This window comes from Psittacula echo (genome assembly GCF_963264785.1).
Source record: "Psittacula echo genome assembly, chromosome: 20".
Classification (NCBI taxonomy): Eukaryota; Metazoa; Chordata; class Aves; order Psittaciformes; family Psittacidae; genus Psittacula; species Psittacula echo.
Window position 1 is genome coordinate 7564215 of NC_137756.1, and position 27213 is coordinate 7591427.

The 27213-nt window shown below is 43.8% G+C and overlaps 1 protein-coding gene across 1 annotated transcript in view; it reads right to left on the reverse strand.

The window, feature by feature from the left end:
- Positions 1-1117: 1117 nt before the first annotated feature.
- Positions 1118-27213, reverse strand: part of DRC11 (dynein regulatory complex subunit 11) — a gene marked incomplete at both ends in the record, with an annotated part of 93075 nt that continues 66979 nt past the window's right edge. The window contains 7 exons of the mRNA XM_080632072.1: positions 1118-1216; positions 5105-5343; positions 8758-8935; positions 11863-11940; positions 19768-19967; positions 23502-23609; positions 25673-25755. Of these exons, the coding sequence (XP_080488198.1) occupies positions 1118-1216; positions 5105-5343; positions 8758-8935; positions 11863-11940; positions 19768-19967; positions 23502-23609; positions 25673-25755 (985 nt within the window). The remainder of the gene's footprint in view (positions 1217-5104; positions 5344-8757; positions 8936-11862; positions 11941-19767; positions 19968-23501; positions 23610-25672; positions 25756-27213) is intronic.

A 27213-nucleotide genomic window follows, 5' to 3' on the forward strand; every position in this document is an offset into this window, starting at 1 on the left:
TATTTGCAGAAGAGCCTGGTGAATGAAATCCTATATGGGACTGCCCTGGTCCAAGTGCAGGACCTCGCACTTGGTCTTGTTGAACTCCGTGGTTCGCACGGTCCCACTTCTCCAGCCTGTCCAGGTTCCTCTGGATCCCATCCCTTCTCTCCAGTGTGTCACTGCACCACACAGCTCGTTGTCATCAGCAAACGTGCTGAGGGTGCCTCAGTCTCACTGTCTCTATTGCCAATAAAGATGCTGAACAGCACCGATCCCAATCCCGACCCCTGAGTAATGTCACTCAGAAGGTTTAGTTCTTGCTCTTGCTGTTTGTGATATCTGGGTAATAGGCCTAATGCTCTATTCTGCTGTATGTGTTGGGGGTTTCTTCAGCAACAGACATTGCTCTTTGTGTAAACAGGGTAACTGGGCATTGTTTTCAAGTGCAAAAGAGGTTCTTGGGGCACTGACCAAAATGAACCCCTCCTGGCTGCTTTGCTTTTGTTCTGCTTATTTGTGTTTTCTGCTAAGATCCACATAATAGGAATTCTTCCATGATAAGGTATCAGAAGGTGGAACAGTGCTGGTCCTCATGGGGCTGTGTAAATATTCAGCTTGTGGTACATTGCATTAAGTGTCTTATAATCCATCCCAATTAAAAAGCAGTCTTTATAGCTGTAATAGTTTTATTGAGGACTGTAACACATTAGACCTACAGATATATAAAGCAGTTAGTTTTATAAAGCATATAGGATATTAAAGTAATGAAAGACATTAATGTGACATCAATTTTTAAGGAGAGTTACTTGCTGAAATAAATGAGTACAGCCTAAAAGTTGATGACATGTTACAGTGCTGAGTAATGAACCCCTCTGCCCCCTAAAATCTCTGCAAATAAATAAGGCTCGAGCAAGCCAGTGGTCATTAACTCTTTACCCTCTGAGAGCTACATGTCACATTGATGTCTCAGCTGATGGGTTTTAGCTTTGTAAAACGCTTTCAGAAAGGAATTCTCTTTCTTGGAATACCTTTAACTTGGGGTGTATTATTCCGATGTGTTTGCTTTCCTCCCATCTTCCGTGCGGATGAAGCCGAGCTGTGACGGGTATTGCTAGCTGCAAAATCCTCGAGGATGCTACTTCTTCCCTTTACTTCCTTTCCCTTTTCCTGCTTTTGCGTTGCCTGCCAGGGCTCTGGTTCGTGCTCTGCCCAGCGGGGTCTTGGCATACCAAGCCTGAAGAGCCAAAACAGATGTGGACGTTTTAATAAACCTTGGAGGAGAAATAAAAGAGCACTTAAACTTTTTACTGGTACAATGGAGCATTCCTTTAAAAACACCAAACTCATAATCCTGGCTGGCTCGTGGAGAAGCAGAAACGAAATCCCTGTATCTCTTGAGAACGTTATTATAGCAAGAAGTATCACAATTGCTTGCTTGAGTTGTGCTTCATTAGCAGGAGTACTTAGCTGGGCCATTTGTGTTGCTATAGTTATGGATAATGTTAGAACTTCTACGATCAACCCTATTTCCAGGGTATACAGCTCTTGTCAAAACTCCCTCTGGTCTGAAACTTGGCAATAGACAAAGCATACACTTCTCCTGGCTCTGCAAATCAAACCAGACAGTTTTTACTTCAATGAGAGAGCTTCAGGAGCAAAGCAAACCCTGAACATTAAAAACCTGTTTATTGCTTTCAGATGCCTGTTCACAGTCCTGTGACTTGTAAATGATTTTGCTAGAGTCGCTCTGCGAGCTTGCCAAGCTCCTGGACTGTAATGTCAGCAAGGCAGTTCGAGGCCATGTGAAGATAATGTAAAGTGAAATGATTTAGTTAGAAGTAGGAGCTGCTCTTTCCCCATACATACATACAGGAACCTTTATCAGCAAAGTCCTGCCTACACCAGAGACTAAAATGCCACTAGGTGTTGACATGATTGATAAAATGCCTTCCTTGACCATATTCATTCATGTGCTGCCCCAGGAATGGATGTCTTTCCTCTGACCACAGAATGCTATTTAATGCTGCAGCCGTTGTCTTCTCTGCCCTCTGCTTGGGCCCCTGTCATCTTCAACCTTCCTACCAATGCAGCACCCTGTAAAGTCTGCCTTTTCCACAGGATCCATCCAAAATGCCACCTCCAGCTTGAGCCCTTAGAGTTCTACCTTGACCCGTTTCCCAGTATGTACAGGCAGCAGTAATTGAAGTAACTGGGAGAAAAGGTATTGGAAGCATATAAGGAGGAAAACCCCCTGTTGTTCCTTTCTTGGTCTCAGATGGTCCTTGGTGCCATGGTGCTTAAAAGCTTCCAGTGTCCCAGAAAAGGGCTGATGGCAGGCACCCAATGTGGATATCTTCTTGCAAATTAAATACTATCAGCAGGCAAATGAAGTCGGAGAGATGTCAAATGTCCAGCTGGGCAGCTTGATCACTGTGATCTCTGCTCCTATTGCCCTCCTTCAAGAACATGGACTTTGCTGACTAAAACATGATGCAATCTCTCCTGTATCTACATCTAGATGGTGTCATGGGAGGTGTTTGGGAGGAAGCCCTGTGCTCTCAGTGCAGCAGCCTCGGCAATTGCCTCAGGCCAAGCTATTCCTGTGTCATGGAGAACAGACATAGCTGATGCAGGAAGAGGTCTGGAGATGGCTGTTTCTGGTCCTTCACATGAGTGGGATAAGAAAGACACATGACTACATGTGATTAATGAAACCAGCTCCTCAGATACGGTTAAAAGAAAAGTAGAATTATCAGTAATGCCCCAGCATCTGAGCTGGGGATGTGAGTTACTGACAGTAAGTGACTGGTAGGAGTTAAAATGTTTGCTTGTTGGAGGAATGATGTCCAAATTCTTCGGTATGGGTTTTCTTACATGTTATAAGTATTCTGGCACAGTCACTGGCAGGCAGATCTAGTGTGCTTGTTGGACTGGCCTTTGCTCCCCTAGGATTAACGTTATTTCTGTGTCAGGATTTGTATCAATCACACTGGTGCAATAATTCATAATTTCACAAACTTGGATGTGTAATTGGGGCAGAAATTTGAGTGAATTGACTGAAGAAATCACATTATCACAACTTTTGCATTATTTATATTCATTTTAGAACACTGGCAGAATATAAATGTCAAACAGGGAGATTCATGCTTCCAGCAAAGGGAAATCAAAGATTCATCACAGCACTAATCTCCACTTTGAATACTGCATTTTAGCTGCCCCACTTCAGAAAAATCCAAAGCAACAGAAAAGGTCCGGCAATGGCAGTGATTAGAGGCTTAGAAAGAGAGGCTTCTGTGCAAGATGAAGATACTGGAGTTAATTAATGCACAAGGGCGTTTTACCAGCCCTCTTCCCCTGTGCCATATTACAGGTACTGGGGCAAGGTTCCATGACATTTAAGAGGAACAGATTTAAAACAGATAAAAGGAAATACTTTCTTAAGGGCTGTAATTAATGCAAGGAAATGATTGCCATGGGATGCTGAGGACAGGATCCTTTTAGCTGTGCTCAAAATGAAGTGCTGCCTGCATATTTTGTGCTGTGCAAGCCAGGCAAATTTATAGTAAGTGGAATAACATTTTCAAGTTGGGCTTCTACTAAATACTAGCTCTCATGTTTCAGGGTACAAATAGGTTACTGCTTGGAGCTGGGAATGATAGGGTTTTTTCCTTTGCTGCAACACTGAACCATTAGCCTTTCCCTGAGGAAAGATATTGGTTTAGATAGGGAGCATGAGGAAGAGAAGAGTAATTTGCCAAATATCACAAATGCTGCCTGTGTTGAGTGAGCCAAATGGCTCTAAATGGAAACTGGAAAGTATTCAAAAGGGCTGGGAGATATATGCACTATCATTAGGTTAGCAGTTGAAGACGACTTGGATGAAGTTGTTAGAAACAGCATCCTGTTTGTTGTGCAAGGAGCTGTGGGGATTCAAACCCAGAGGGGATTCGAAGAGCAGAATGAAATGGAAACCTTTCAGCTGGGAGAACTGGACAGTTAATAAGTGGGTCTGAGTAGAAGTTGTGTGGGATTCAGGGCTGAGAAAGCTCTTTAGGGGTCTTTTGGCTGCAGTACAGAAGTCCTATCCCATTTGGAGCCCCGGGTATGGGCTGCCTGCAGCTCCTTGGTACACAGCAGGGTTTCCTGTTTGGTGGCCAAGGCTTTCACCAGTGTTTAGTAGGCTTGAGGTGCCTTAGTCCAACGTTGTGCCATTCTTCTGGGGTGTCAGTACTGCTAAACCACAGTGTTGCACACTCTAGGTAGTTTGTGTCCAGCTCAGCTGTCCCTAAGCTACACTGAAGTCACTACAGTAAATAAGCTGCAGACCTGTACTTAAGCCTTATAAGCTGTTTCCATCAATAGGAAAACAAAAAGCAAGATGGTGAAAGCAGAATTAACCACTGAATAAAGATAATCCCAGTCCAGGGAAAGAAAGAGTAAATACTACTGAACTATGTGTGGGTAAAGTAGTTGTCTGCAGGGTGATCCATGTATATTTGAGGTACATGTTATGCATCTCAAATGCACTAGGTTTTGCTTTCAGGATTTTATAGCCTAGGGGGTGGGGAGATGGACGAAGTTTGAGGCAGAAACTAATTATTCTTTTAAACCCCAAAATGAAAACTCGTCTTACAAGAAAAATTACTGTTTGAAGTGGTTTAAACTAAGGACTTAGAACATGATACCTATGTGGAACACCCTGCAGACCCTGAATGTCCACTTTTTTTGCCTCCTCAAGATAACATAGCCAGGCTTGCTGAACGTGTCAGCTCTGAAAGAAAAAAGGACCAATGCGTTATACTAATGGCACCTGCATAATTTACCCATGCATGTGAAGACCATGTTCAACATGAGCTGGGTGCAGGCAGGAGGCTCAGTGAAGCACTATGCCAGGCTTGCTGCCTGTAATAATGACTGCTTGTCTGGCATGTCCAGCTGCCCAGCAGCATGGGCTGCCAAACAAATGGGGGCGATGGGTGTTTGATGCTGTTGAGCCATACATCATCATTTAAATAGTGATGTGGCAGCCCATGAGTGGAATTAGCAGGCCTCTAGATCAAATGGGCAAGGACATGGCAGGGGATGATGAAAGACAAGCAGTTAACATAGCTCTTAACGTCACCTTAAATACTTCCTCCTCCTCTCTGTACACTGGATCCTGTGTGGCCAGAAAACCTATGAACTCATCAGTCCTCAGCGGCTTCCTGCTCATCTGCAAGAGGCGCAGCTTGGTCAGCACAGCTTGCACTGCCCGGATGAGTTGTCCTGGGGTGAAACCATCAGAGACATTTGCCAGGCAGCTTATGTTCAGCAAGTTGGTGATCGCTCCCCCATTCTGCAGGATGATGTGTTTCCATAACACTGCTCATCAGGACACAAAAAAAGAGAGAATGCCAAAGACATGCATGAAGAGAAGCAGGAAAAATACATTTTGAAATTGAAACAGGAAAATAAGGGCTATCAGTCAGGAAAGCCAAGATTCCAATTCTTCTTGCTTGCTGTTTCTTTCATGTACAGATCTGTAGCAAAGTGGTCTTTAGGCACATCTGTTCTTAAACCATTAGTGATCTTTTGTTGGCTACCTGTAGGTACTTTTCAGAAAGTCATTAAGGGCACATATGTGCATATGTGTGTAAAAATGGCAAGAACTACTTAAATATGCTTGTGTGTACACAGAGGAAGAGAACCTGTCCAGAATGTTCCCATTTGGGTGTGTAGAGTTAAGTACTTCTATTAACAGGCTGTTTTTATTTCTGGGACCCTGATCACAGGTTCCTCCTGCTGAACTGAGGGCTGCTATGGGGCCTCAATGTCTGCTTTGGAAGCCAAAGGCTTCCAGCTATGCAGGCACATGTTGCAAAGGCCAGGTGTCGATTTCTGGGATTTGCTTCTTATTTAAATAGGAAACCTGTTTGTATCTTTTAGTTGTGGACCTCTGTGCTATGAAGATTTTCTTAATGTTTGTGAAGTGCCTGAGATTTTGCTTCCAAAAAGAAATTAATTGGAATTATAACATCTTTTGGTTTATCCTATGTAAAGTAACAGTCTGTCCAGGAGAAACTTGATAGAACTTCCATGCCATCTCACCATGCTTTCCTTTAGAGCCTTATATGAAACAAATTGGAAAGAAATGAAGTATTATGCACGGAGATTAGAAAGGTTCTTGAGTGAGACAGGCAATTTCTGATCCGAATGTCCTGTGTTTGAATGCTGACATGTAGTATGAAAGTATTGGGTGAAAATTAATGGTACCAAATGTTGGGGCAGTCATGTAATGGAGAAAACCTGCCTTACTCTTCCATCGATCGCAATGTCGATATCATGGACTTGTGCCCATAACTATTGACAACTTTGGACTACATTTTTCACTCAAGCAAACTGTGATCTTCCACTTGAATTATATCTCTGCTCAATAGTTATTGGCTGAATCACTAATTCATAACAAGGAATTGATGCACAAAAGGGCAAGCACAGCTATATATTGTGTGCGGCAGCTTCTGTTGCATGTAGGATCATGCGTGTTACAACGTACTAACTTGTGGGTGAATAATAGCAAGAAACCTGTATAGGATCATGAATCTTCCAGTTGAATGATTTTCTTTGTATGTTTCCTGTTCCCATCATGCATAGATTGGGATATGCTGCTTTGTGACATAAGGGAGGGTTGCAGCAGACAAGTAGCTGTGCGCTGTGGCTATGAATCTTTGTTACGTCATGGCTCTGCTGTCAAAACAAGTTTCTTTAGTTCTCAAATTGGGTGTCAGGCACTGAAAATTTTCAGCATTGGAAGGCGAGAGCTCTGCATGGTAAAAATCATCTTTTCGTTGAACTTTGGTTCAGGCTGGAGCTAAAGAACAAGCTAGGTGCTGTCGTAACTGTGACCATGTCAAAGTAGTAAAGCTACAAGTTTAATCTGCTTTAAAGTGTCCAGAGTTCACTTTCTGGGACATTCCTAAGTTTGCAGCTGAAATCCCTTCAGTTGGCCTTGTGTTTTGTTTTGTTTTTTGACTCCAAATTAGTGGTGAGAATCCCAGCAAATGACAGCTCAATCCCCAGGAGTGAGCACAACTAAATTCAGCTGCTATCACCTCCTTTCCCTAGGTCTTATTTGTGTTGCTTATCTGTTAGCAATTTATCAGAGCTGTAACGTAACATGAAACATGTGTTAGCTTGCTTAGAGACCATTTCCCATCCACACTATGAAAATTACTGAAGGTGGAAGAGATTTACAGTGTGCTAGGCAGTCAAAACCTGTCTTGAGCTTGCCGTAATGTGCATCATCTCAGTACCTTGGCTGCCCCTGTGAAAGGCAGCATGAAACTGGACTTCGCAACCCAGTTGCATGGTTTTTGTAATAAGGTGACTATGGAGGTAATGCTGTAGTCAAGGTACAATTTGTGTAGCCAGGTCCCTGAACTGAATGTGTTTCCTTTACTAATGTATTCTTCTGGGACATGGTCTATGAGAGATCAGTGGCACGAAGGGAGTCTGTTTTCCTTGGTGTAGTGATCAGTATATTTGTGCTGGTAGAAGCACACCACTGAGAGTCCTAACTTGAAGTGTTATTCAGAATTCAGCCATTCTGAGTAGCTCCAGACCTTTTTCTTCTATATTACCTTTAGACTGAACTTAAACAGACCTTTTGCTCATGGGACCACTGCATCCAGATTCCTTAATACCCAGAAAGTGTATTAAATCACATGATACCTGTGATTAAACCACAGGCAAAAAAGCCCCTATGGAATCAGAGAATGGTTTGGGTTGGAAGGACCTTAAAGCTCATCCAGTTCCAATCCCCTTGCCGTGGGCAGGGACACCTTCCACTAGAGCAGGGTGCTCCAAGCCCCTGTGTCCAACCTGGCCTTGAACACTGCCAGGGATGGGGCAGCCACAGCTTCTCTGGGCACCCTGTGCCAGCGCCTCAGCACTCTCATGGGGAAGAACTGCCTAAATCTAATCTAAATTTACCATCTTTCAGCTCAAAGCCCTTCTACCAAACACATCTGAAGGATGCAGAGACGCTGCCTTTTTTTCTTGTAGTAATTGATTCACATTATTAAGCTTAATTTAGAGCATTTCTTCCTAGTCAGTGCTGAGCTATTGCAGACTTCAAGGTGATTCAAATCTGAAACCAAACTTGCATTTCTGGAAGTTTGTCTTTTTCTAGCCATATAAATTGGTCTATGAAAAGACACTGTTTTCCTTACGAACTCTGAATCTCAGCATATGGGGCACTCAGTGAATTTGTCAGGCTTCGGGAGGGCCTGTCCATCACTGTAAACATTTGATAGACTAGACATGCCAAACCTTGGATGCCTAGACAATGACTCTCACGATCTCTAAGTAGAAAAGTGGAATTTGATAGTGACAAAACTAAGTCCTCCCAAGATGGTTTTGTTTATGGAGAGGCCCTAAAGTGTGTTGTTTGGGGTATGGAAACTGGAGAGGAATAGCAGAAATACAGAATCCTTATGTAAAAGCTTGAAATAGAAAATGTGCACTGACATTCTTTCATACAGGGGAAAACCAGCTTGGGCTGAACTTGGTGCACACTGAACTCATGACAAAATGTGCATCACTGAACAGTGTTTTAAACTCTTCTAAATTCCCCGTTGCTTATTTGATCTTTGGGGTAGCCTGTATCAGTATTAACCTAAATATCCAGGAAGCAAGATGGTACCCAGGCTATGAATTGAAAGTCAGTTCTGAGGCTAACCAGGCAATAAGCACAGATTTAAACCACCACTACCAGTCCGGATGACTTGGAATACTTGCCAAATCGGGAAGCGTAGTCAGGCCTAGGAATCACAATGATTTTCTGGTAGACTTTGCAGAAAGGTTTAAGGTTGGCGTCGAAGGGGCGGTTGGTGGTTCCCACGAGCAGCACTCTGTCCGGTGCTCTCAGAGCCTTCAGGAATTTGGGGAGCATCTTTTCCAGTCTTTTTGGGCCCGTCTTCAGCACATACATGTGAATACAAGGAGGAAAGAGTTGTTAAGGAAGTCAGGTGAATGCTCAGTTTCTGCTTTTGCATGTGTGGGTTTGTGCTAGTGCCTTTTGCTACTGAATTTGCTGATCCTGTTAGTGAACAGCAGGAAGGAAGCAACTCATTTAAAGGAGGAAATCCTGATTTCCAGTTCAAGGAGAAATATTGCTTGGAGCTGTGCACCTGATAAACCTTAACAGATAGAAATAATGCCAGGGTATGTAGCCTAGTCTGGAATCCTCCTTGCTCTTGCAGGTTACAGTCTACCAACTCCTACTCATGGTTTACATGTGAAAAATACACTCCTTAATTCTTGCTGTGATTTCTAGCTTGCTGAGGCTCTAACCTGAGAACACAAGCTCTTTGAACTCAGGGTTAATTCCTGAGTGGATGAACGAATGCAGTAATTTACTGAGTGAATTATGCAATAATTTACTATTTGACTTTCTAAGAAACACTTAACTACTATTTACAGAACAGATAAGTATTGGGCAAAACCTGTTATAGGGTACTTATGTTTGATGATGTCCAAGTGAATATTGACTGGAGAAGCTTAATCCAATTGTTGTGGTGTCACTCTGCTGTCAATAAAGCTATAAGTGAATAACTGGGTTAGGATAGTGTATCAAAGATGACTACCGAGTTGGAAGCCTCTTGTCAGAAATGATTGAGACTTTAACATCCAAGGCTCCAGCACTCACTCACTTGCAGGCTTTACTAAATAGTAGGAGCTCCCTGAAAAACTTGAGTTTCCACTTTGGATCAGCCTTCCTTAATGTCAATAAGGAAGAAACTATGTCCTGTAAACCTTCTCAGGTGAAGGGCAATAATAAACACCCATAGATCTCCATTGAACGTACCATCTTTCTGTTGTCTGCCATAGCAGACAGAAAGAAGACAAAGCTCTTCTTCAGAGCAAAAGCTACAGCAGAGAGGAAATGGGAAAATCAGTAAAAAATCCCAACAGTCACATAGTTGTTTTCTAGGTAAACTTAATTACAATATGTTGGTTTTCTCATTCTTTTTGTTCTCAGGGTCATACTGTGCATCTAAGTTTGCCAATTGCTTATCATGATAACAAGTTGAGTGTGTCTTAGCACTAGGGCTTAGGTTCCACTTTGGAGCATGGGCATGTTGCTTGTCAGGCTAGTACATCTCACTCCTGGTTTTGCTCTTGGATGAACTATTCCTATGGCCATCACTCAGTGCCAGCTGCCATCTTTTCATCACCTCCTTGTGCCCACGCACCCAACGCTCCCAAGAGAGCAGGATGCCTGCTTCACCCTCAAGGAGCGTGCCTTGTTATCACAGTGGGTCTGCCCTGCAGCAAAGGAGAAGTCTTTGCTGTTCTCTTGCTCAAAAGAAAGGGAACAGCAAGGACTGCTCTGTCCACACCCAAACACTATGTTTGCTGTGACTTCAAATCACAAGATCTTCTCTAACCTTTGCCATTGCCTTGCTGGGAAGCTTTTGGTAATGAACTTGGCTTCTCTGAGGATAAAACAAGCTGCTATTACATAGCTACCTTGGAAGTTTTAGCCAACATTGCCACTTTTGCTCTGCTAGGGAGATCTGGTCATGGCAATGGCTGAAATGTGGATTTACTTTTATGCTGGCTAGTTGCCCTCTGTGATGTATACATCTATTGCTACTCATAGGCTGCAAGCTTTCCTCCTCTTCTTGTGAAGTACACCTTCTTCTTGAAGGAAGTACAAATATTTTCCAGGATGCAATGTTTCTAGAAAAGTGAGAATTATCACATTATTTTAGGTTTGGAGGTAGGGGTGGTTGGGGAATTCCATCTCACTGAAATGACTGAGAGTAGATAGTGGTTGCTACAAGTGAGCGGAGATGAGTGATTTAAAGCCTGGAGCCATCCTTTCCCACCAACACAAGACCTTTAGTCAAATACCTGCAGGTCTCTGGATGCGAGAGCAGGCAAAGAGGTGGGAAGGACGAGAAGCTTTTCCACACCGGTGGCTATCAAAGCAGACAAGGATCATGAGCACCCCAGGCAATCTTTGGCCTTTAATCTTAATTTTAATCCCCACCTGCATTTGCTGTCAAGGTTCGAGCCCAAGAGAAAGGTTCCCTTTCGCTGTGGTGACCACTAGAGGGCATCAATCACTGCACATTCACCAGCTCACAGAAACAACAGCCTCATCCAAAGGGATGCTTCCATGGTCTTTTGAAATGCAGGCTTGTGTCTGTCCCACAGACTGCATGTACAGGGCTCACCTTAGAGAAACGAGGTTTAATTTTTCTCACACGGAGCTTTAAAAGTAACCTATTTCGCAAGCAACATGAGTCTGATGAGGGTTTCAGGTGAGTTGCTCTCTGCTCCAGGGGTTGAGTTGCTGTGCCTATTGAGCAGTGTTTGAATGTTCTTTCTATTGGGGAAGCTACACAAGAGAGGAAGGAATGGAAGCAGTGGAAGCCCCAAGAAAATAATCTGTAACTTATCTGTTTAACACAGGCTCTTTCTTTTCACTGTAGAAATTTACCCTTGTCACTTTATTGTTCACTTTGGCTCCATCCGATTGCTCACATTCATAGAGCTGAATGATTAAAGCTCAGCTTAACTTTTAGTTTCTTGCCTTGCGTTTTGAAAGCCTCCATTATTCTTTTCTACTTTCCAGTGCACTGAAAACTGGACTATTTTTATATAAAGCAAGTACAGGTGTAGGAGAGAAATGTGACCTCTTGGGGGCTCTGAAGAAGTCACAAGACTCTCTAAAAAGCAGAAAATGTTAGCGAGCAAGCTATTATCAAGGAAGCTTTGCCAAGTCCGGTCACACCGGTATGTGCTAAGCTGAGAAATACACTTGTTCCTTTATGTCTGTTGTAATGCAACAGAAGAAATTATCTGGAGTGAAATAGAAAGGGAGCACCTTACCTCTCTGTCAGCTGCTTTAGAGAATATCTTTTCTGTGTCTCCAATCCACACGACTGAAGGCTGCAATTGCTTGGCCACCTAAGAGAGAATGGGGAGAGAAGGCAAGAAGTTGATTAAAATGGCTACAATTTCATATAAATTATGCTTTTGAATCTGTGTTTCTGCTGTTAAAATGAGCCTGGGTTATTTGTCTTCCAGAAATGTTCAGCACTCATGGATAGCACTGGCTCTGCTTAGCAGCCTTGGCAAACTGAAGCGTTCCTAGTTGGGAATCTATCATTTAGAACCCAATCCAAATGGGATTGCTTTGACTGCTATGCTTATCTGTCATTTCTCAACCCAAATTCAGCTGCAGTTCTGCAAAAGGAAGCCTGGACTGGAAGTGCAATGGCAAGCAATGGACCACCACCAGCTTTAGACTGGTGGCCCTTGCCTGTAGGATCCCTCCCTGGTTTTCCAAGGGCGATAGAGATGGGGAGGCAGGCAAGACATGGCTGTCGCATGGGAAGGGATGGTACTAAGCTTTAAGCAAAATAGGCTGATGTGCAATCTTCTGGCTTACGAAATAGCATTTAATTTGCAGATAGCCCATGAATTTAAGCGGAAGCTGCTAAATCTGAAGGGGAAGTGTGTGTGTGTGTGTGTGTGTGTGTCTACATAAATGGACTTTCTGGTTCCAAAGTCAGAGGCACTATACCTCTGCTTCACAGCAGGATGGCAGCAATGCTACAGGCTTTTTCCCATCACTCTCCCTATTGCTATAGAAACGCCAGTGGGTTTAGACATTCTGCTGCCAAATTTTAATCACTTTCCAGTGGCTCTCGGAGCCGTGTTAGTTTGTTCAGCAACAAAAGTGATGGCTTGAGGAGTCAATGGGCATCGAGAGGCACAGCAGTCTTCTGTCCTGCTTTTTACCTCCTCACGTTGAAGCTGCTGCTTCTAGGAAGGATGCTTACAAAATCAATAGGTTGTACACATCAGAAGCGCAGTGTTTGATTGACAGTGCAGGAAGAATTAAGTCAGGAACATCTTTCTTCCAAGCAGCACAGTTCATTATTATAGACACACTTCCAAAGCACCAAGCTCGTGTGTGTGTCTGTAGTGTAGAAATGGACTGAAGACGAGGAAAAGAATAGTAGATGAGGGATGTCAAACTTGTTTGCTGTGCTGCTGATGGGGTGAAGTGGAAACAGTGCTGTCTTTGGCATGTGACACTTTATTTATGGTAACTCCTCAGTCCTATAATATGTCAAGTGGTACCTCCAAGTTCAGAACAGTTTAATGGGGGAAAGCTGAGCTTTTTCCTTCGGAAGGCAGGGATTTGAGTGTTTAGCTTTAATAATGGGGATTTAGAAAAGAAAAACTTCATATCATGAAAGATAATGTGAAAATCCTACAGAAACTGATATGCGGACCTAGGCAGTTATGTGGATGTTTATCTGCATGTACAACTTAAGGGGTGACTTTTCAGTCCAGCAGTGTATTGAGTATACAAGCGAGAATGACTTAACATATAAATTTGTACAGCAATAATAGCTGCAGTTTTAAGGGCAAATGCTTTATTTTATGCATCTCCTATTTGTCTATTTTCAGAGGTATGTCTGGCATATTCCTAGGGCTGCACGCACTCTGCAAGGTACACCTGAAGGGCAAGCTTGTGGCTCACAAAACTGAGCTGTACAGCAGCCTTGCATAGGGAGTTTCTGCTGAGTATCCTGCTAGTCAAGGGCTCAGACACCTGCAAAAGACACAAGTCAGTCCTACTCACTCACACTTGCAGGTGAATTCAGTTAGTGCCTGGGTGCCTGTAAATAGGCTCGGAGGCAAGAGGTGAAAGAAGCGTAAGGTGGTAGTGTGACCATGCAGCTGAGATGGGAGAACTGATGTTCTCTGTAACATTAAGACTTGGGAAGAAAAACAGAGGTGTGGTTTAAGTTGCTGAAAGAAACCCACAGCTTCTTAAAGAGCTGCTTTTGCATTCTGTGCACCCGCAACGGAATCTGCTGTGATGAGTGGAAGCTCTGAGTCGGAGACCCTTACCCAGCTCAGCACCGCTAATGAACGGATGATCAGCTGGGGCTTTCTGATGTTTGACTTTCACCTTCTGAAACCTAACAACCACTTTTCTCTCCTGCTCTGTGCATGCCTGGAGAGGGTGCCAGGAGGGAGATGAGGCAGTGGGTGGCTGTTTCCCTTGAAGCCTGCCTTTTCCTCCCGTGAAGCTTGAGCTGGTGGCATGCTGTCTGCTCAGGTTTACAGCCTGTGTGTGTGTGCACTACCACCCCAACAAGCCCTGTCACTGTAGGATCTATTATTCTTGTGCTTTTCTCCCCACTTTATCCTGATGAGGGTTGCTTCTCTTCTAATGCATGTGTTCATGTTGTTGCTTCCCAAGGAGAACAGTTCCCTTCTGATAGTGTGGATAATGCAGCTGTGTGGTGCCTGGGCAGCCACGTAGCTGTTCTGCAGTATACTCTCCATACCTGTGTGCCTGATGCTGCAGTGGGATGTGACGGGGGAATAAGGGTGGGGGAGGTTACAGAGGCTATAAAAGCTGTTGGCAGTGGTTGAACTCTGCTTGTGTACTTCAAAGGGAACCTGTGTTGCCCTTTCAGTGGGGCCAAAGCAGGCAGGGAGGTGCAGATCTTTCCCATTTGGCTGGGAGGTCACCTCTGTGGTTACCAGCCCTCTAAAATAGAACCTTAAGTTTTAAACCAGACTACACTTACATTTGAGCTCTTAAGGAAGAATGCTCACTGTTGTCGCATGTGTCATCTGGTGGTTTTTGTCCCTTTCATTTCCCCACCGAGGAGGTGGAAATACAATGAATAACCTCAGTTCTAGCACTTTCTTTGAGAGACTTTGCTGTGCTTTCTGTTTTGAGGTGATGCTCTAAACGTACAGAGCGGCCTGTGTATGTTGTTCTGGTGTTGATACGCACTGTGTGTATAGGCTTGGCTGTTTCTTTCCTGAAGACAGATCAGACACCCAGCATCCATCGGCGTCTCATTTAAATTGCTGGCAGAGCTGTAGCAGCCTGTCTATCCCCCGTGAAAGTGCTTCATTTGAATTATCCATGGGTAATTAAATGCACTGTACATAATTAATTTGTAATTGCAATGGTATGAACAATTTGCCGGAGCTGCCAGCAGATGGCTCCTTAACCCTTCTAATACCGCAGCGAGCCCGCGGCGCTCAATACCCTGCAGTTTATACTCACTGCATTGCTTCAGAGCAGCTTAAGCAGCAAGATGCTGAAAGGGCTGAATAGACCTTATCTGTGGGGGCCGTATAGGCAAATGCTCCAGTGATGATGCCACTGTATCCTGGTTTGTTAGGCAGAAAACAGCTATAAATACTGCCTTCCAACAGGATGCATTTCATTGTTTGACACCAGAGTAAATGTAGATTAAACTGATAGCGTAAAGCTGCTTTATCACAGAAATAACACTGTGTATTTGAGCACTGGTGTTATTTAACACTTCAAGGGTTTAGGCATCTAGCAGGCTGAACTGCGTCGAGAGGAAAGAATTGCTTTGGGATGCCTGGAAGAAAGGCGGACAGGACTGTTCCCAGATTTCAACTGTAATGGAAGAGTCTTGTGTGGCATGTTAATGCTAAATACACAGAGACTTCTGTCAATGTACTGAGGTAAACTGTACCTAGTTCTTCAGCCTGCCAGAAAAATTACCTTTCTGAAGGGACAACACAGCAGTGGTTATGGGTAAAGGAACCTGATTCAGTAGAAAAAGGTTAGTGACAGACTTCGAAATTGTATTGCCTCTGAATGCTGGGATTATATAAATTAATGTTAAATAAACTTCATTGCATTCCTTTGTTTGTATAACACTTTTATAGTCTTGCTAAATAGCATAATCAAATAGCCTGAGAGGAGTCTTCTAACAGTGACAGTGATTATTTCTGCAGCTTGCTGCCCTCTAAACCCCCTTGTTCAGTAGAAACAGCATAAACTGAGATGTTGATACACAGAGATGACTTCTCCGCTGGTATTTCCTCCTGGCCACCTCTTTCCCAACCTTTCAGCCTGGTCAGTGTTGCACTAATAACATGTTCCCATGTGTAGCTTTCTGTACAATGTGCTTTCTGTGTGCTGCTGCTGCTCTGGTAAAGGACCTGAGAGGGGTTGTCTCCCTCTGGTAGTGATTAACCTGATGGCTGCCTTATGGTTGCTAATGGAAGGCCAGTGCTTGTTGTTTTTATTGCCTTGGAGTTAAGCCTTATGAACTACCTGCATTTTCATACTTTCGTGTTGTGGAGTCGCGCATTATCCCTTTTCTCCTCAATCCTTTCTGGATTTAGTTTTGTTTCTATGCATCTTTCACTGTCCTTTATTATCCTTCATTATCCTTTTATTAGCATGTTTTATATAAGCTGTTGCACTATAGCAGTGGTTCGTGCCTTGATGGGAACACTGGCAAGCCAAGCCATTGGTTGGTATAAGCTGGCAGAGAGTTCAGGCTGGCTCAGTCCATGGAAAATGTGGTTTGATTGAAATATTCCAGCATATTCTGGCTCACACTTGAAGGATGAGTTTTGTTTTGGGGACTGCTGGGAAGTGCTTCTACATTAGAGACAGATTCTCTTTACCCTAAAGCAGAGCTGACCTGGCAGGCTGTGCTGTGTCTTTATGGAGAACACAAGTGCTCAGGCTTGGTGTTCACAGCTTTTTCCAATAGCGTTCCTATTTGATATTAATCTTCCTTACATTTCCTTTGAATAGGAGATTGAAACGTTGGTGTTTTCCTGTCCTAGTATGAGAAGTCATTTCCTCTGTATGACATTTAAAACGCCTGCTTTGAGTAACACGCAAGCCTCTCCTTTTGGATCAGGGCTGGTATGTCTCTTGGAAGTCTCCTCCCTAAATAAGGGAGGGGAAAAAGAAAGAACTTGGCTCTTGCATCTGAAACAAATTAAAGTTCCATTTCTTTCCATTGCTGTTCACTTGTTTAGGGTGTCTCCCACGAAACAACTGCCAGCAGCCAACGCTCGGTCATGGCCAGAAAGTTTCCTAATGGTCATTTTATGCTCTCCAGAGTTTCCTTTCATTACAGCAACTCTGTTTGCAGATGTGATAGGTAATTGGAAGTGCAAGGTTACTTCACCTTTATCACAGCACCATTAATTCTTAGATACTAAATGTAATTATATATTAAATCTTGGTGTTTAGCAATGGTCACATGGATCATAAGATAGCAGAATAAGAATGTTTCATTGTCATTCACTTACAACTATAAGTAGAAGTAGTGTATTCCGCTTGACTAACTCTATATAAAGGCACTTGTGAAAAGCTGATCGAAAGCTTGCTTGACAACAGGCACAGTTGCTGTTTGCAAAAACCATGACCAGAAGCATCTGATTATGGAGACGTGGTGAATCTTTCAGTGACCGTCTGCATGCAAGGTGTACTATGGTGTGTCAGATAGTAGACCGAGAGCATTAATAATACATGGCAGTGGCAAGATACCACTGGCTTTCATGGCATGTCTGCTCTATGTGCCTCTGTACACTGTAGCCTTACAATAGTGTCAGTGCCTATCTTGTTACAGGGTAGCAAAATACTGGACAGTGTCTGGCTGTGGTGTCATAAGTGCCAATTAGGATGGAATCAGTAATTGCTGTAAGAGGCCGGCTCTACTCCTGCTTATAGAGGCCAGCATTTGGCTGACTTCTTGCTGCATTGACAAGCTGTTGACTTGCATTCAACTTGCTGACCTTAAGAAGCCTCAGTACTTTCCTCCAAAGTCTAATTGGTGGGCTACAGCCCAGACCCCTTTGTGTTGTTGTGTTGGGGTTACTCCATCCCAGGTGCAGGACTAGGATACTGAATGGGAGCACTGGATGTGGTAAAGAAGCAGCAATCGTTGGTAGGACAAAGGCAGTGGATGACTGTGGCAAGGACTTCAGAGTCCCCAGTGACAGGGAAAATGAGACACATTCGGCACTGTTAAGAGCAAATAAAGACGGGTTGCAGCTGCAGAGGTGAGAGCCTGTGTGGCTGGAGGACTGCTTCCAGCCTGGCTCTGAGAACCCACAGAATCTGAGTCAAAATCAGCAGCACAAATCAATGGCTCAGCCCTGGGGACAAAAGGTGGCACAGAGAGGTGAAGCAACCAAAGGAATTAGGAAAGGAAATTGAACGCAGTTGATGTGAATGATGCTAAGGCAGGCTGGTGCTGTGTCAGCCTGAGTTCGCACAGAAATGAGCATGCAAGTGATGCATCCCTTGGAAAGAAATACTGTGCTGTGCTGTTTGCTCTGCGGTTAAAGGAGCAGAGTTTGAAACAGCACTGCTGGTGCAGTTGGAACACCTTTTGATCAGCAAGTGCTTGGATAGCCCTTATTCCACATGATTGCAAGCAACTTCCATCCTGGTAACTCATTGCTGCTTTTGTGAGAGCTACAGTAGACAGGTCAGCTTGGACTCATAATCCTGGGGGAGGTGCTGGGTAATAATTCAACATACTTTTAGGTAATGTGGAAAAATGTAAGGGGTTTTATATACCTATATCTGAACTTATGTGCATACGTGTGTGTATGTCTATACTTACATATCTAATGTGTATAGATGTACACACACATTTTATGTATGCTCTAGTTATTGTACATATTTTATATGTATGTATGTGCATGTATAAAAAAGCCTTAACTTCATCTGGAACATTCCTATAGGAGTAAAAATGCTGCCCTCTTTTCTCCGGTGTTTAAAGGCCTTGTGCTATAGCATGGACTAGATGATGGGAAGGATGGTGTGTGCACTGTGCCTGCAGCCAGACATGTGCTTTGCTACTGATGGAGGTAGAGAAACTAAGTGGAGTAGGGTGAAATGTGCAGAGAGGAGAAGGAGTATTAGCTCAGTCTAATGGCACTAGCTTGTGTCAGGGAGTGCTAGACCTAGTGTTAGTGTTGCAGCATCAAAGGTGCATGATCACAGCACCATCGCTTTTACTTAGGCACTGTTCTGACCAACTAGACTGGGGATTGCTTTGCTTCTCAGTGTGAAACCTGACTTTCCTGGTTTTCCATGGATGGAGGCACCTGTCACAAACCCGCTGCAATGCTGCATTTAATACAGTACATCTGATAACGCATCCCAGGGAAAGCCCATTTGAATTCAGTCTGTTAGTGGCACTGCAAAGCTATTTTACTTGGCTTTTTCTAGTGTATGTATTGCATTTTATCTTTCCAAGAGGATTCTGTCTGGAAATGTTTACCAGCTTCCTTCCTTAGCAGAAACACTGAGCACTGAGAATGTGGAAGGAATCCTGCCAGGAGAGTGTCTGTGTTTTCCTGAGGAGGGTTTGGGCTATGTCCTTCACAGTTCATACGCCTTCTTTCATTTCCAGGCTTCTCATACATTTCTGTTAATGTAATCCTGAACTAGGATTCCCTCTTTTGAAACACTTGCTGATAGGTAAACAGAGAGCAGTATAGGGGAAAGCTGGTTTACAGCAAGAGTCCCAGAGAGGAAATATCTGACCACCCCAGTGTAGTATCTGATTAAACGCTGCGTGGCAAGCATTCCTGACTGGTGTGCACATAAACAGAGAGCAGAATTCCCTTTATCTGTGATGCTTTTCATATTCAAGGTAATGCAAAACTTGCACAAACGTTAACATGAAAAATACAGCTCCTACAAGTGATTTCTCAAGAGGCATTAAGTCCTCTACAGCAAAGCACACATTGGCTGTCAGCACGTGGCTTTGAAAGCTGGGAGGGAGTTTCTATTTGGGTTAGCAGTCCTTTGGACCTGGGGCAGCTTTGCCTTTGTGTGACTGGTGTGCATGTTCCTCAGTGTGGAGGAACTATGATTCAGTGCCCAATTTGTTCCACAGAAGATGTGCTGAACTGAACTAACTCCGTAGAGAAGTACATGAAACACAGTACCTTGAGAACCATGTGAAGCATCATTTGCAGGCCACTCTTGCCTGGATACTTCCCAGTAATGCTGGAAGCAGATAAATTGAAGAGGTTGGCACCTGTTTCTGTGCAGATGGCATGGACCAACATCTTCTTCCCAACACCAGCAGGTCCAGCTAGTAACAAGGCTTTCACCAAAGGAGTCTTCTCATGGACTATTTGGGAACCTGTACAAAGTCATATGGCGTTATGATTGATTTAATTTAAGTCTGTCATAAAGGTAATGGAGTGATTCATCCACTGTCAATAATTTATAATGTGAATTATTTCCTAATACAGCACAAGTGCTCTTGAGCTCAGGTCTGTAGGAGTTACCACATTTGAGTTAACATCTCTGTTTGTAGCACAACCCGACCACCTTTATTTACACCTTCTGGTGGGCAAACTCCAGCTCTGAATCTATGTGAGCTCAAAGAGCAGTAACTCACTGATAAATGTTTGAGGATGGACACAGGATAAGAGAAGTGTAAAGGAGCTGATGCTGGTTGCTACGTGTACAGGCCCTGGTGCTCCTCATAGGGACTCGCTTTGTTACGCAGCAGTTGTCAGCTCCCTCCCTGAGCTGTCAGGCAGAGGCAGGGTTAGAGATGTACCTGTGGCTTTAAGCTTTGCATCTGTTTTGAGAGCAGGTCCTCACTTTCTGCAGCTGGACAAGGCCATAGACTCAAGTTGCACATAGGACAAAGAGAATTCCCTCCTTCTGCTGTCTGACAATTTCCAGCTTCCCATCTTGAAAGCAAACAAACTAATGGGACTGTCTGTTGGAGCTGTGTTTGTCAGTGATTCTGAAACCAGATGTTAACATGTGTTTTATTTTATCTCCTTTAACTGCTGCCTTTTCGGGGTAATTTTTCCTCTTAAATGTTATTGCTGTTCAGTGAGCATTGGAGACACTTGACTGCCTGTCACTGTGGCTAGCTGTACTCCAAACCCCTTTACTGCTGATCATAGCATCCCAGACTGGTTTGTGTTGGAAGGGACCTTGAAGCTCGTCCAGTTCCAACCCCCTGCTAGAGCAGGGACATCTTCCATTAGATGCATAGAGCAGGGTGCTCTAAGCCCTGTCCACTGGGAGCTGCTCTAACGTCTTCCCTTAGGGAGCCTGCTCTTCTCCAGGCAGAAACAGCCTGGCTCCCTCAGCCCAATAAGCCCTCTAAGTCTGCCTGTTGAGTGTGGTGTTAGCTCATCTGCAGAGGAGCTAATAGTATTCCCCAGTTTGGAACTCAGCAGCTGCATGTTGCAGAGCAGGTACAATATTATCTGCGAGGAGGAGGATCCTTTTCTGTTCCCTTCCTTTTATTCAGGTGAACAAATGCAAATGCCAGGGTTGCTTTGCTTTACTTGCTCTGCCAGCAGCAATGACTGCTCAGCATTTCTATATCTCTGCCTGTGGCAGCTCCAGGTAAATTCATTCTGGGCTGTAAGAAATACGTCCATCACCTGGGAAAGCCTGGAAGAAATATCTGTGTTGTGAAAACAGGACCACAGAAAGAATTAAGTGGCTGATGGTGATAGAACTCATCTTCCCTGCAGCTCTGTTCTTCTATGAATTAGGTACAAGTAAACCTCTAGAGATGGAGGTAGTAGGAAATGTTAAATGCTGTTATCTGTACATGGTGGTAGTTCTGTAACATCACTGCCTCGAAGCCTAAAACCATTCTGTGTGAGCAGTGGTGGCTGTTGCAAAGCCAGATTTGAATGTGTGTGAGCATCTGCCACTTCTGAAGGTCTTTGGGACTGGTGTCTATCAGACTATGGGACTAGTGGGGGAAACTGGCCCCAAAGGTGCTGGGCTGCAGAAGGGGCCTCTGGCTCAGCCTGGAAAAGTTCTCTGGGTTAAGGAGACAGCTAAACTCAAATCCAATCAGACTGCTTATTGTGTCCTAATGCTTTAACAACCCAAATAAATGACAATGAACCGAGTGCGAAGATGAATGCCATTATTTCAGGGCTGTGCAGGGTGTAGTGAAGTTGTCAGCCACCCAGGCTTTGTTAATATTTGGTGGTTCCATACCAATCTATTCCCATTACACATCAATTTATTATGAGGGGAGCAGCAGACTCCTCTGTGTTTAAAGATGAAATATAGAGGCTACTCTTATTTCTCCTTCAGCTGCTTATAATTTTCTCAATGCCATTTAAGCTGGGGCTTTCCTTGCCATCAGGTGATTATTATGAGAATAACTTTTACTTCCACACATACACCATTATGTGATTAACTAGTTCTGAGATGGATTAAGTGAAATGTCATCCATAACGTAGCACCCAAAAGGTGAAACCATTCCTGTGCCTCTTTTTGGCTCATGCAAGAGCTTTCTTTACTCAAAGGCATTTTAAAAATGCTACAGCAAATAGTTCTTGTTTGTTTAACAAGTCCAGGGGCTCTTCTCCCTGGAATTTTAAATGGCAGAAAATGCATGGATTCTCTTTCCTCCTCCCTCGGGGTGGTGTCTTGAGGCTTGATTTCAGTAGGTTTAGATAGCATTAAAACATAACCTTGGAGGAGTTACGTGATATATGAAATACCACATTACAGTCAGTGCAGACAGCAAGAACTGCAGACCTCTCTCAGCTGACTATGGTCAAACTTGCAGCCAGCCCCTGAGAGTTTAGCCGAAAACCAGCTGGGAGTGTTTTAGATAAGAAGAGCTCATATAGGCTGAAGGAAGGGGTGCTTGGAGCATCCTGTTTGTTAACCCGGTCTGCAGATAGAGCCTCCTGCTGTCCTACAGCTCAACCTGAGACCGAGAGGAAGCAGCCTTGTGCTCTACTGCACTGAGCTCTCTGCAGCACCTGCCCTCTGTGGGGACAGGGAGAGCCACGAAACGCCCGAGAAGAGCCTCAGAGCATGTACAGAGACCAGCCTGAGCACAGGTCTGTCTGGGAAGCGTGCAAAGGGGAGGGGAAAGCAGAAGCTCGGTGTCAGCTTTGCTCCATTTGCCAGAATGGCAAAAATAACATGTCTGTTAGTTTGCCCTATAAAGGGGCTCAGCAGGCAATGGCACAGCCTGGGGGAGGATATGCCGAATTAAAACCTCCCTGAAAGCCAATCAGGAATGGCAAAGGATGCAAGTGAAGTATGGGTAGAGGCCCTTGAGACAGGCAGGCACTTCTTGCAATCACTAGAGTCTGGCATATGCCATTCCCAACTAAAATATGGGATAGATTTTTCCATTAAAAGCATGCAACCCAACCCAGAAAAGCCTTGTTAGGCATTGGCGAAGTCTTAATGCAGACTGCAAAAGCATTTAAAAGTGTTCCCTCTGATGTACAAAATGTATCCAGACTAATTCCTTAAACGATTGCGTTGTTTAGTACTGAGTAACATTAGCCAGCTTGTAAAAGGTAAATTGCAACCTTAGCCCTTCCCTTAACTTGATTAATTTTGATCACTGGAGCTTGTTTTAGCTATTATCTTTCCCCAGTGATTTCCTTTTATGTGCTGCCATTCACAAACTGTTAACATGCAAACGGAGATGGTTTGGAAATGCAATACCTGACAATAGCATGTGCAAGCTCCTTTATGCACTATTAAATTGCTGCGGTCTTCACTCAGAAGGCTTAATTGAAAAACAATTATACTGCAAAATGCTTTAGATTACGATTAATCAAGCCTTGTCAAAGGCAGTAAAAATGCATGTTACTGACAGGAAGCAAAGCCATTGTATTTTGCCCTCTGGTAATTTCTGCTGTGCTCTTACCTAATGGCAGTATTCCATACAGTGCTATGAGCTGTCTGACATCTGCGAGAGAGGGCACTGGCTCTTTATCCGCCTGCCGAAGTGTGGTCCCCAGGTAGCTGTACTCGCCTGTAGGGAGAAAGCGTGGGCTTCATAAATGTGACAATGCATTGTTAGAGAAAGCATAACTCGAGTCCTGAAAAACTACCTTAGAATACCAACATAACGTGCTCTCAGCAAACCCAGGGGCAAGGATTCAAACAGGGCAATATTGGTGTGGAAGGTGGCCCTGAGCAATTGGGAAAGGTGAACTGCAGAGGAAGCTGAATTAAACACATTGTGGATTCCCCTTCCAGCCTGTGGAAGGGGTTCAGCAGAGCTGTCGGTCTCAAGTAACCTTTGAAAGAAACTTTGTGGAGAAGCATCATTAATAGCCCCATAAATTGCATTCGCTGGCAAAGGATTTCTAGCGTTGGGATTCTGCAGGGTTGGATCCCAGTGAAACATGCTCCATCAGAAGGATTTTAGAAAGGGGAAAAGCTGATTTAACAAGCGTTCTCCCGACTGCATCGCATCTCAGCCTCTCGCTGTGTTGGACATTGGAGTGTGTCACCTCATTTGGTGGGTTCTTTGCTTTGCACTTCATCTGTGTTTCTTCAAACAAAACAGCCCCAGACAACCAAAAATCCCTGACATGAACTGACTGAATCTTGCCTCAGCTCTTGTTACAGAGCCATAATCACACTGCTTGCACTGTCAAAGTCCATATACAAGACATGTTAGAGAACAAAGATTCAGCAGGATGGGCCACAAGCAGGAAAACTAGTTGTGATGATGTAGTCAGTGATCATTTTTTTAGCATCAATTGCATGTCATTATGGTGAATATATTGAAAAAGAATGAGTTTTATTGGAATGAAAAAGGGAGAGCGCTGGAGCTTTTTGGAGCAGGGGTAAGTTAGCAATGGTTAAGAGAGAAAGGGGAGTTGTAATTTGGGGGCAAAAAGGCAGCCAAGCCCTGGTGCAACTGCCCCCTCCCCTCTGAAGAACAGAATTCATTTCAGGTTTTATATTTTATTTAAGGAGAAATCAAAAGAACCAGATAGGAATTAATCTTCACAGATTTAATTAGAAGGCATCAAAGGGTTTAATTGCAACTGAACATAAATCATGGTGGATACTCGCTGACTAATTTAGATAAGGTCACCAAGAAAATTAGTTCAGTGATGTCGGTTTGTCATAGAGGGGGGACATTTCAGTGCCTTTACTTGCTGTGTAGCACAATTCCACTCTGTCCTTTTGCCAGGAACTGGGATGGAAGTGACCTTCCTTAGGCTTCAGCCCTGTAAGAGCTGAGCAGTTGAGGATTGCAGAAGAGCCACAGCTTCAAACTTCAGGGTCAAGGGAAGATAGCCCAAAGCCACCTCAGCCTGTTTCCAAGATTGATGTTACCATCTGTTAATCATTATCCACTGGCCAAGATGTGCTTTAAAAACATCCGTGGCAGGGAGTGTTTGTTAGACAAACGCAGCCTGGTTGGGTGAGCAAAGGAATGATGGAAACTTTCCATTACTTTGCTTCATGATCTTTTAATGAGCATAAAATGGGCAGAATACTTGTTAATTCAGCCTCCAATAGAGTGGTTTGGTTCCACCCCCTGTGTAAAGCATAGACAAGCGTGTCTGACTGCAGCTGCAGGTAACAGAAACTGAGCAAGAGGACTATGAAATGCAGAACTAGGCAGAGGCACATCTTAAATCAAGGGCCAGATATGCCTCAAAGCACTGCTCAAAGTTGATGGGCAGGCAGGGAGGTAAAGGTAAGGGGGTGAGCCTTCTCTGCTGACCAGACTCATGCTGAAGGCCAATGCCTGGCTAGTGCTGCCTAAAGGATGTCCTGGTTCCACCTCAGAGTGGCTTGTGACAGACAAAGCCATTCAAGGCTTCCAGGTGTTAGTGTTTGGAGCTAAGCATCAGCTTTACTAAGAGGCCCTTGGTTTCAGTAGCAGAAGTGGAAGGTAACAGACACCCTGCAGAAACAGGTTTAATCTGCACAGATATTCAAGTTTGAAAGTCCTGGAAGTGTAATTACTCTTGAGCTCCCTCTTGACTGGGAACAGGGGTCAGTGAACATTGAATGGCTGGAGGTTTGGTAGGATTAAACACCATGTGAGCTGTAATATATGTACTTTACCAACATAATCTGAGAGATTCACGGTCTTGGCTTTAATCAGTAATCCTTCTTCCACCAGTTCCTTGTACAGAGAATCGATGGTCCTATGGACAAGAGACATCGCTCAGAAATCCCAGGGTGCTGTCAGTAAAAGCTCAGTCCTTCAGTAACTGAACTAGCTTGAGAGTTATGTTTCCTCAGCTTTATAAATGCATTCTGTAGCTCAGAGGTAAAGGTGATTAGTGCCATTAATATGAAACCAATAAGTACAGCTTTCTGCATTATGGCAAGGAATCTCGGTGCCTCACACACCACATGGCTCCCTCTCATACTGATTCCATTACCCACTTCCAGGTGATGCAGGATCAGTTATGACTTGTGTAATAGACTTGTTCATTAATATCAATTACTGGCAGATTATTTTTAAATGATACAGTAATGGCAATCCTAGCACTACTATAGCTCTTCACTTAACTCTCCAATTAGTAGTAATTCATTAATTCTTCTTGGAATTTATTCTGTTTGCAATAGACAGTCTCATCTTGTCAGGAACATGATAGGAATGACTTGATCAGAGCAACCAGTGGTCCACCTACTGCAGTGTCAGGATCATGGTGGCCAGAGGAGAATCAGGGGGAAAACACACTGGAAATAGGCACAACTTCTCCAGTGGAAGAGTTTTTTCCTATCTCCATTAGTGACTGGAAATACCTCCCAGTAATTGAGGATTTAATACACTTAAACTTGTACCTGGTTGTCTATAGGTGTGGATGTTCTCCACACTCTCTCTTTTGGAGTTCTACCTAAGTATTAAATTCAATGACATTTTTGGCACTAGGTTCTACAGATGGATACTGCTTCAAGGATTATATAAAATGAATAAGCCTAGTGGAAACTCCTATATTGTTAGCATAAGCAATACTGATTTGAACTTTTATAGGTCTTTCACTATGCACTTCGCACATCCTCTTCCCTTTTTTTTGCCTTTGTCATCTATCTTAATTGGGATGTTCTGGTACGGCTACAACAAAAATATTCAACAGGGACTCTCAGCTGGCTAATAAAATATATCTAATTTGAGGCCTGCGGCCTTCTTCAGCTGGTGAGTTTCATGTTTATGCAGTGTTAGTTGCACAATTAGTATAGGAGCAGTAATAAGCAAATACAAATGGGAACTCACCTTCAACAGCGTTGATTTTTGCCTCTCTGACTCTTGTTCTCAGTGATTTACGTTGAGTATGCACCATAAAGCAAGCAGAAGGTAGAGTGGGACTAACCTGACACTTCCGTTGGGAGCATGACTTCTACTTTTCCTGTCTTATTATTTTTACTGTGCAAGCTTAATGATGCCTGCCCTGAGCCTCCTCCAAGTAAGTGTGATGTGATCAGTCTTTGTTGACTGAAGCCCCTTGCGCCCTGTTCTCCATGCCAAAACCAAGCTGAACTTCAGCTTCTCTTGGTTATTTCTGTAATGCTTCCTCCTTCCCTGCTCAGCAGGGAAGAGCAGCCCATGGAGCCAAAATGCCAGATAAACTCTGACTTAAGGCCACTACTACAAAGTT